We start from the raw sequence: 10,456 nt of genomic DNA on the forward strand, positions 1-10,456 counted from the left end.
CTTTTTCCAAAAGCGCTAGAAAGATTGCTCAATAAGTACATCTGTCCAGATGAAGACCCCATTAAGCTATCAAAGTATCAGCATACGCTATGAACACAGCGCTCCGCCATATAGTCGCTCAAATCAATAAAGTTCTATTCTTCAAGAAACTTGCCTTAGACGGGTCTCTAGGCCTTGAAAGTGCCTTCAATAACGTTCACTAATTTCAACTCCCCTCCATGGTCATGAAGAAAGTTCTAAGAATGCTATTACATATTACCGTATACGCCTGAAAGTCCGCCATAGGTAAAGGATGGAGACGCAAATTAAAGACAGTACACTGCGTTGAGAAAATAGCTTTGTAACTATAACCAAGCCATATGTTTCATTAACGTTAGTGCGAAGGGCGGCGAGCATGCTTATTTCGGTATCGCTGCACTCTCACCATCTAGAGCCCATGATACTCTCCTTAATCAGACAAAATGACAATGGTTGCACCATCATTCAAAAATTCTGCTCAAAAACTGTTAAGCGTCTACTTATTAGCCTATTACCATTGCTATCATTTCGGCAAACGGATTTCTTCAGATAAGGAATGTTCGAAAACGGCCCTTCAAGCTCCGCTTCGTTGTAAATTGACAGCTTTATCCTCCTCGGTCCTCGCGTGTAGCACGCTGGACACTTTTTAAATGGACATATAATAAAAAATTTTAAATTTATTTCAATTCGATCCAACTTTATAGCCAGCTGGACATCTTAAGTTTACAATTGAATTGTTTTTTTTTTTGCGTTTGTGGCAATACTGTCGTAATACGATCCAAGAAGTGAACAGTTATTTGAAAAAACGTGTGGTCCTTGTGAATGTAATTTCAAATTAATATTTTCGCTATATTTCTTCAAATAAAATTTAATATTTTATTAAATTCAATCGAAAAATACTTGTTCTTTAAGGTAAATAAAAAATCTTTTAAATAAGTTTATTAAAATTCGGATATGAATACTGTTTCTTAAATGTTCAGTGGGCTGGACATTTGGTAGCTATCATGTCGAAAAAACGTTTTACGGAAGAAGAGGTGATGGAGATGCTCATGGACAGTGATTTTGAAGGTTTGTCCGACGATGAAGACTTGGAACTCGTTCCTAATTGTTCGAATGTGGCTTCTTCAAGTGATTCCGATTCTGACTACAATGCAGAATCTGATAATGAAGAAGAAAATATTGCTGAACAAGAGTTGGTTGATGCAAATGAAAGCCCCTCAAATCTTCAAAATAAAAAACCGCTTAAACGGCTAGCCAAAGAATTTGTCGTGGGTAATACTCCCGCTGCCGACGAGGCATGGAACGCAGAAGATAGATTTGAGTGGACACCTTTCCAATATTTCTCGGAGTATTTTGACGACGATTTTTGGCGCGAAATTTCACAACAAAGTAATACGTACGCTCTAGAAAACGTCTAAAATTTGTATTCAAACTATAATGAGTACAAGAAACTATCTGGGGCCCACATACTTGCTGGTTGCATGAAACTTCCGCGCGTAAGGATGTACTGCCGACCTGCTATTAATGTTCCAGCCATTACACAGATACCAAGTGATAGATTTTTTAAATTAAGAAATTATATGCATTTTGTCGACAACTTAAGAGCTACACCACAAGAAAAAGAAAACAACAAATTGTGGAAAGTTGAACCAATAATAAAAGCCGTTTTGAAAAAATGTCAATTGCTACCAAAGCCAGCAAAACTGAGCATCGATGAACAAATGATTCCATTCTCTGGTACCACGCAATTGAAACAATATGTTAAGGGGAAACCCTGTCCTGTTGGTTTGAAAAATCTTGCAACCACGATTTAGGTATCGGAGGAACAGTAGTGCAAAGACTTGCAGAAAATATTAGTAAAGGCAGCGAAATATTTATTGACCGATATTTTACTTCGATAAAACTACTAGAGTTTTTGCTGGAAAATGGAATATATGCTACGGGCACGATTCAACAAAACCGAATCCCCAAAGAACTGCGAACAAAACTTTCAACCGACCATGATCTTCTAAAAAGAGGCAGAGGTACCTTCAATGAATTTGTGAGAGAAGATGAGAAACTAGCAATTGTAAAATGGATGGACAGTCGTTCGGTTCTAATGGCGGCCACGTCGACTGGAGCACGACCACTTATATCTGTTCGTCGATGGGATAAGAAAGCCAAAAATTACATAAATGTCAATTGTCCCCGTATTCGTAGCAAGTTACAACACGTCAATGGGAGGCGTAGATCTTGCGGACAGGTTGATATCCTATTACCGTATTAACATCAGAACAAAGAAGTGGCCCACACGAGTTTTTTGGCATATGGTTGATCTCGCACTGTGTAATTCCTGGGTTCTTTATAAAAAAGACAAATTTTCCTGTGGTGCAAGGAGGTGCGAGTTGATGGACCTATTAGATTTTAAGATGTACGTAGGAGAATGTTTGTCCGCATGTGCTGGTAAAAGAAGGCTAAGTGACATCGAAATCGAAGACGATGTCTCAACAAAAAGAGTTAGGTCCATACAGCCCCTACCCCCAAAAGATGTGAGAAGGACTGAAAATAGACACTTACCCATCTGTGGTGTCCAGGATAAAAACAAATTTATGAGATGCCGTAAAGAAGGATGTAACCAAAAAACCAGATTCAAATGCGTTTCTTGTAATGTGTTTTTGTGCATTGCCAGCGATAGACACTGTTTTATGGAATTCCCTTCGTAAGAAATTAGTACTAAGTTAACCGTTTATTGAAATTAACTGAATGTTTTAAAATACTCTTAATTTAAAAATTAGTTGCTTTTTCGTTGGCATACGATCCAAATGTCCAGCTGGCTGCACCTGCCAGTGCTAAGAATCCTTATATGCTACAATAAAAAAAAAATGGGTTTTCTAATTATTTGGGAAGAATATAACGCAAAAACATGATTTTTTTTTTAGTTTTTCAATTATTTTAGTCTCGGGACTGAGGAGGCTAGGCTAATTCATAAAGCGGGAAGTGATGTACATATAATTACGAGGGCTGTCAGTAAAGCTAAGATTCCGTTTGCTTTATCTTTATGGCTTGTTTCAGATATGAAGAAAATTCCGCTATGATTGATTGAAACAAATCTTGTTCCGCAGGCGGTAAGGCTTAATAACTTTTTTTTTATAATAGCTCAACACATCTGGCCAAGACTGGACAAGGACAAAGAGGTACAGGGCTACTTGTGGGGTCAACATTGGCCATTGGTAAGTCCGAAATACAATTTCCCTTCGCACAAAAAAGTTTTGAGCACTGCTCGAATTCAGTACTTCCCCCAATTTTTGTTGGCCTCCAAATGGCACTCGTTACCTGCTCGAATACTCGTAAGTCACCGTAACTTGGAAATGAATCACCCGAAAAAAGCACAACTGTTAACAGAAAACCCATTGCATAGAGTGCGCTCAAAGCACGGAAAATAAATTACTCAAACGCGCGCAGCACTCAAATTATTTCGCTGCCCGTTAGTGCCTCTTCGGCGCTCGATTGAGTCTGCTTCTACGCTCACAGCCGCAGTTGTACGTCACTCACATAGTCGGCACACAATCAATGACTTGTTTGCCTGTTCGTATCTAAAAACAACACACCGCAACAGCCATCAGAACCTCCAAAAAAATACGTGCCGCCTTCGCCGCCACCGCAGCCACGTCATAACGCCCCTGCACGCCGTTGATCTTCGCTCACCCACTCTACGTTGGCATACAATTCGCGCATCCGGCAGGCAGCCAAGCAAGCAGACAGACAGACGGACGGACACACGTTCCGTTCCGTTGGTCGATCGTATATTTGGTCGTGTGGCTGCGCTTGCCTTAGCACCAGGGTTGCCACTGACGAAAAAAAATATTTACCATCCACTTAAAAAAAATCTACCAAATCTGGGAAATATCTACCAATAACTTTTTGTAATTATTTTAATAAAAACTATAGTTTAGTTATTTTTTTATTTATTTGAATTAAAACTATTTTTTTTAGTTATTTCAATAAGAATTAAAATTGTTTTCAAGAACTTTTTATTTAACTAGTTATACGGTATTTGAGTCATAATATTGTCATATTCTAAGTTTCATTCAACCAAAAGCGGAAGTGATGAAAATAAAGGCAACAATGAAACTTTATTATTTGAAAAGTTCAACTCGAGGTTTTATAGACAAATACAGTGACTCAAAAAAAATTATTTTTTTTTTTTAATATTCGCAATATTTTTCGAGTAAATTTTTTTATTACTTTCACTAAATCCATAAAAATCGAGGATTCAAACTATATACAACATATAGAAAAATTCCAAAAATTTTCGTCTAAATTTCGAATTGTTTACTCTGAATTTTTAGAACAATTTAAGGTATGGAGTTTTAAAGCAAATACTATTTGAGTATAGCCAACAATGTGCTGCTTAAAATTCCCGTTGATTATTTTTTTTTTTTTTCCATTGACAGAAAATGGCGTTGATTTAATGTTTTTTGCGAACAATAATAGTGCGTAATTACATACCTGTCAATTTTTTTTTTATATTTAAATAATCATTTAAAATATTTAGGCAATCAAAAGCAGATTCCAGTAAAATTAGTTTTGAATAGAGCGCGATATGTTCGCCTTATATCGATATACATTTATACGTATGTAATTATATAAAAAGTATGCAAACAAATTTATAATGTATTTAAAGATAACTACGAAAAATAAATCGGGAACGGAATGTTCATCAAAAATCTACCAAAATGAAAAAAAATTTACCTTTTTACCAACCCAAATTTTTTCTACCAATTTTGGTAACAATTTACCAAAGTGGCAACCCTGCTTAGCACCTCCGTCGTGCGGTCGTGCCTCACCTCTGATCTCTGCGCCGCTGACGCCGAACTTTACCTGTTTGCAGTGCGCCACCGCATAGCCATTCGAACGTCGCCTGCGCCCTCGCCTTTGCCATTACCGTAGATCCCCGGCACATCGCTGCGGCACAGTGATTTAGCCAACGAACCTGTCGATCAAGCGTCAGTCGTTCGCTGAGTGCCAAACGATAAACATCAAACATCGCGTCGACCACCACTACCAACCGCCTCGCTGACGTTGTAATCAGCTCCTAAAAATTCCGCAACACAGATACGAAGCACACAAATAGAACCCAAACGCGCAGCGAAAATACCCAGCAACCGAATCAACGCGCGCAGGCAGCGAACAGCAGGCAAACCAAGCAAGCAACAATCAGCCAGCAGAGGTAGCAATCGATCGACTCTGGGCCGAACGACCAGTTGACGAGTCTTTTAATCGCGGTGCCACTAGAACATTGAGTTCATTTGCTGAACGAACGTCGAAGTGAGCAGAAGACTTGGTCGGAAGTAGCGCACGCGTTTAAGTCTATAAAAGTCAAAAGAAAATTACGTTGCGAGTGAACGGAAGACATTATCGAACGGAAAAACCTCGTATTAAACGAAAGTGAATTAAGCTCGAGCTCGCTTAAAAAAAAAAATAAATAAAGTGGTGAAAAATATCAGAGAGAAAAAAAATAAAAAGACGTGAACTTCTAAAGAAGAAAGTGAAAATAAAATTTTGCAGAACATCAGAACATTCAATTAATTGTAAATGTGTATGCTATAAATAAATATATGTAAATGCACAACTGAACAAAGAAACTTAAAATAAAAACACTGAAAAGCTTTAAAAATTCGTGAAAAATAAATTGCGTTTTGTGATTTTTACAATTAAAATGGTAACTGGAGTAGCTGACCCAAGCATGACAGCCAACGTTATTGGAGCTCCGGTTGCGCCAACGCTCAAAGATGCACCAACCGTCAAAAGCGATCGTCGGGTAAGTTGTTCAAAAACAAATATTACAAACAAAGCCATCCATCATCTGGCCAATGAAAAATTAAGCTGTTGCGCATTTTAACAAACTTTGCGAAATTTCGTTACTCGCTGCCTTACACCCACCTGCCACCACTCACTGGACACTGGTCATTGCTTGCCATTTCAGGCAAGCGATGCTTCGACAACACCATTTGTCCCCCACTCACACGCTGCACGCACGCACGCCACGCCACGCTCCATTGAAATTGCCCACACTCGAGTGTCTGTTATGTCTATATGTAGCGCTAGTTTGCCCCAAATCCAAATCCGGCGCGCGGCCTACAACCACGCTATGTTACCGTTGCGACTTAAACGGCGCGACGTGCATGGTTGTGGCTTTTTACGATTTCATTCACAATACGCCAGCTGTTGGCTGTTATTGTTGTCGCGTCGACTTTTTGTGGTGACGACTGTTTGCATTTGGCGTGAGCGATTGGTTGGTTGGTGCGCGTTGTTCCCAGTTTTGGGAAAGCCAAGTGCCACCAGCCACCAGCAACTGACTCGTGAAGCTCAGTCAACGCTGCTGCGCCGTGTAAGGCATCCAAAGCATCCAACGCAAACAAAGCCTACGGTGCTCGCACAAAATTGGCTTGTGGCGGACGCCAACTGCTAACTACTTTTCCTACGCGCTTTAGCCGACGATTGGGCCGCTCATTCATCCCATAACGGCTGCAGCGCAACGTAATTGGAACATTTTGATGACTTCACTTGTGATGACGCGGTACGGTGCGCCCGCCCGTGCGCTGAATTAATTGCCGTCTTGGAATTTGTTGACTTTTTTTGGACAGTTGTCTTGTGTGGCTCTAGTGGCTGCAGCGGACGCCGACTCCTACCATTTGGTAGGTTGGCTAAAGTCTGCCGCGTGTGTGTGGGGGAAAATTCGCCGCCGATTTGGCGCACGCAAAGCAAACAATTTAATAGTGGCAGAATTTCGAGGAATATTAGTCACTGAATCACACAAGGCAACAAAATCAAGAAAAGTGCTCGAACGGATCTGTTAACAATTTTTCTTGGACTAAAACTTGCTTGGACTAAAAACTTTCAAACCCAGTTATTTGCTAAGCAACTCTAAGTTTAAAAATGGATTTAAAAAGAAGAAATTCCAAGTAGGAGTAAAAAAAGTGGAACTTCACAATTTCTTTAAAAAAATTCTTTACATTTTCACTGTTCTCGGTAACTTTAACATTTCTAAAAAAAAGTGAAAATACTTTTAATTTTAAATTAATATTAATGTCTGAAACTGCCTGTCTGAAACAAAAATTGTTCACCCCCCCCAAGCCTTTTAAAGAACGTTCTTTATAATTTAGTTGAGAATTTCGGAGTGTTGAAAAATTTCGAGCGTAATTTCATTGCAAACAACTAACACAATTCGCTTTCTCAAGCGACCTTGTAGGCATTAGGCTTGTTTGCCTAGTGGTCATACAAATGACTTAACGACGTCGCATGCCTGAACGTGTGCGTATTTTTAGTATTTTCAAACAATTCGGCGCTATTTTCGACCATTTCTCGAATTGGTCAGCCTCACATATGGCGGTGCGCCGCCACACAATTCGAGTCTACAATAACAACTCGCCGTTTGCCGCAATGCTTTCATTAAACCACTACAAATTTCTTTTATTATTGTTGTTTGCGCGTTTTTGGCACTTAATGACACTTATCGCCACCACCAACCGACCAACCGACCGACCGGTCGTTAACCAGGTGTCGGAGGGGTGATGGCGTTGGTGTTTGCGGTGGCGACGCGCCAATACGCTAAGAATTTCATTACGGACGTGCAGGCGGTTTATTTTTAGTCGCCAACACACTCATTCCACTTAAAATAACGCACGGGATTGTCGGCACCTCAGCGCTTCACCGCCGCACCGCTGCTTGTTGGCCAAGTGCCATAATTGCTTGTATATCCAATTGAGGCGCGAGCGTGCGCCGCCGTCAATGGCATTAATGGCACACAGCGCTGCCCCGCAGCTTTACAGCCATATGCCAAAACGACCGCGGGCGAGCACTCGCGGTGGAGGTGATTTCAATAGCGACGACGCTGAGGGCCATTCTACGTTGCATTGTTCACGCGCGGTGGGCGGTGTTAGGCGGCTGTGTGCGCTCATCGATCTATTTTGGGTTTGGAAAGTGCATTGCATTCAAACTGCAAATCAGCAATAAGCTCTGAATCAGCAGCCTCCACAGAAGTAATAAAAATTTTGTTTTTGCTCTGTTTCTTGCAGTCAAATAAACCAATTATGGAAAAACGCCGACGCGCTCGCATCAACAATTGCCTAAATGAGCTGAAAACACTGATTCTGGACGCGACCAAAAAAGACGTAAGTATACTTTAAAAAACACTTAATAGTATAACTTCGACTGCCATTTCATTATTTTCACTGCGATACTTTGCACTCTTCCACAACATCCTCCCCCAACCACCTTTGCTCAAATTGATTTTAAAGCATTGCTTTCGTTTTTTTCCTTGTTTATCTGCAGCCTGCGCGTCACTCAAAACTAGAGAAAGCCGACATTCTGGAGAAGACTGTGAAGCATCTGCAAGAACTTCAGCGCCAACAGGCGGCTATGCAGCAAGCCGCCGACCCCAAGGTCATCAATAAATTCAAGGCCGGTTTCGCTGATTGTGCCAACGAGGTCAGCCGCTTCCCTGGTCTGGATCCCGCAGTGAAACGTCGCCTGCTTCAGCACCTCAGCAACTGCATTAACGGCGTTAAGTCCGAGCTGCACCAGCACCAGCGGCAAATGGCAAGCGCTCCATCCCAGATGCTGCCCTCACCACCCAGCTCGCCCGAACAGGATCAGCACCATCTGCAGCATCAACATGTCGCTGCTGCTGCCACCGCTGGTAATCCCTTCCTATTGGGCGCGCAGTTGCAGCACACAATGAACGGCTATTTCCTGCCCAATGGCCTGCAAGTGATCCCCACCAAACTTCCCAATGGCAACATAGCGCTGGTGTTGCCGCAACATCAGCAGCACCACCACCAACAGCAGGCGCAGCAGCACACAACAACACACATGCAGCACCAACAGTTGAGCGCAGCTCAAGCTGCCGCCGCCGCCGCCGCACTAATGACCATGCCCACCCGCACCGCCTCCACCAGCTCGGCCTCTTCGCACAGCTCATCCGTTTATGAGCGCACCATCTGTTCGCCGGCCAACAGTGTGACGCACTACGCACCCCCCAGCCCCGCCAACTCGTACGAGGCCATGGACTGCAAACCCTCAGTCATTCAACATGCGCCAACGCTTTCCCAACAACAACAACAACATCTGCAGCAGCAGCAGCAACAACAACAGCAAAATCAGCAACCGCTCTCGCTGGTAATCAAGAAGGACATTAAAGTGGAGGATGAACAGCCTTGGCGGCCATGGTGAAGAGGCTGGCGCCAGCCGCGCGCGCGCACCCACCAAAAGAACTGGTCAACGCCCCCTTTCCATAGAAACGAGGGGCAGACGTGATGAATACCAAAGCTAGAAGAGCAGATAATAGCTGGCGGCGAGGCGGTTGCGTTCGCCAGCAGATGGTGGCAGTGGAATGCATTGGGATATCTGGCGAAAAGTCAACGGCACCCACAAAGTTTATTCGGACTCATTTCGCGCACTTGCCTTAGTGTAAATGACGTTGAAGTTGAAAATATCCGCATCCGTTGGCAGATCGCGCGCGCCACCTCAGCATCGACCATCACACAGGCAGCAAAGCAGCCACTGGGTGTGACGCACGCGTTCCGCCGGCTGAGCACACGCCGATATGCATCCAGAAATACCAACATCGGAATGATTCAAGCACGAAAGCATTGATCGACAGCACTTAAGTGACTTAAGTAACCACTACCTCAGCAATACAGGGGCGAATTTGCGGTTTGTCGCGCCTCAGGGGCGCTTCATTTGAATTTCTCAGCTATCTCATTGGAGTATTACAATTAGAATAACTAATATTGACGTATCGTCGGTGTATTTAGTCATTAATTATTTATAATTTCAAATGAAAAATGCAAATGATTTATGGTTTGCAATACACATTGCTTCATTTATTAGCAATTTTATTTTTTCCATTTTCCAATTTAATTGTACATGTTCGTTATATACATACATTGTGCGCGAACCATACCATGAATACCATACCAATATTTGTGTGGACGCCTATTTATGTATAAATAGTGCAAGTATGTATTTAGAATTGCAGAATAACAACAACAACAGATGTTAAAAAAAAACAATCGAAAACAATAAAATCTTTGAGGTCTTCCCAATTTGTAGAGTATGTAACTTGTACTTGTGTAGGTACTTATTTACATACATGCATATGTTAATATATTTAAATATTTAATATGTATACATACATATGTAATAATTTTTTAGTCATAAAATTAGAAATAATTATTTATCTAGTTTTTAAAATTTAAAACTTTCCAAAAATGAAAAAATACCAGCAAGAAAACAAAACACAAAATAATAAAATGCAAAATTATTAACGGTAACGTAACATATTTCAGGCATTTTAATTTGGTAAACGAAAATCTCGTCGATAGTTATATACAAGTAACGGGTAAGTAGAAACCAAAATGGTCAGCAATATTTAGTAGTTAGTATAGGCAATTTA

General features: G+C 41.5%; 1 protein-coding gene across 2 annotated transcripts; it reads left to right on the forward strand.

The window, feature by feature from the left end:
- The first annotated feature begins 4,867 nt into the window (after window positions 1-4,867).
- LOC118754075 (protein hairy-like) lies at window positions 4,868-10,234 on the forward strand. Of its 2 annotated transcripts, none has more exons than XM_036488941.1 (3): window positions 4,868-5,818; window positions 8,076-8,171; window positions 8,332-10,233. In XM_036488941.1, the coding sequence occupies exons 1-3, from the start codon at window positions 5,717-5,719 to the stop codon at window positions 9,229-9,231; spliced, it is 1,098 nt and encodes a 365-aa protein (XP_036344834.1). In that variant the 5' UTR covers window positions 4,868-5,716; the 3' UTR covers window positions 9,232-10,233. The 2 variants fall into 2 exon arrangements, with proteins under 2 accessions (XP_036344834.1, XP_036344835.1); XM_036488942.1 differs by lacking the exon at window positions 4,868-5,818 and adding an exon at window positions 6,628-6,695 and having other exon boundaries at window positions 8,332-10,234.
- The last annotated feature ends 222 nt before the right edge of the window (window positions 10,235-10,456 follow it).

Source organism: Rhagoletis pomonella, unplaced genomic scaffold (assembly GCF_013731165.1).
Source record: "Rhagoletis pomonella isolate Grant_MI unplaced genomic scaffold, Rhpom_1.0 Rhpom_scaffold_03334, whole genome shotgun sequence".
Taxonomy (NCBI): Eukaryota; Metazoa; Arthropoda; class Insecta; order Diptera; family Tephritidae; genus Rhagoletis; species Rhagoletis pomonella.

Excerpts from the sequence above, each read along its gene's own strand:
- LOC118754075 (XM_036488941.1), top strand. The coding sequence starts at position 5,717 with ATGGTAACTGGAGTAGCTGACCCAAGCATGACAGCCAACGTTATTGGA. Across the intron at positions 5,819-8,075 it reads CCGTCAAAAGCGATCGTCGG|TCAAATAAACCAATTATGGA; the intron begins GTAAGTTGTTCA and ends TGTTTCTTGCAG. Across the intron at positions 8,172-8,331 it reads TGGACGCGACCAAAAAAGAC|CCTGCGCGTCACTCAAAACT; the intron begins GTAAGTATACTT and ends GTTTATCTGCAG.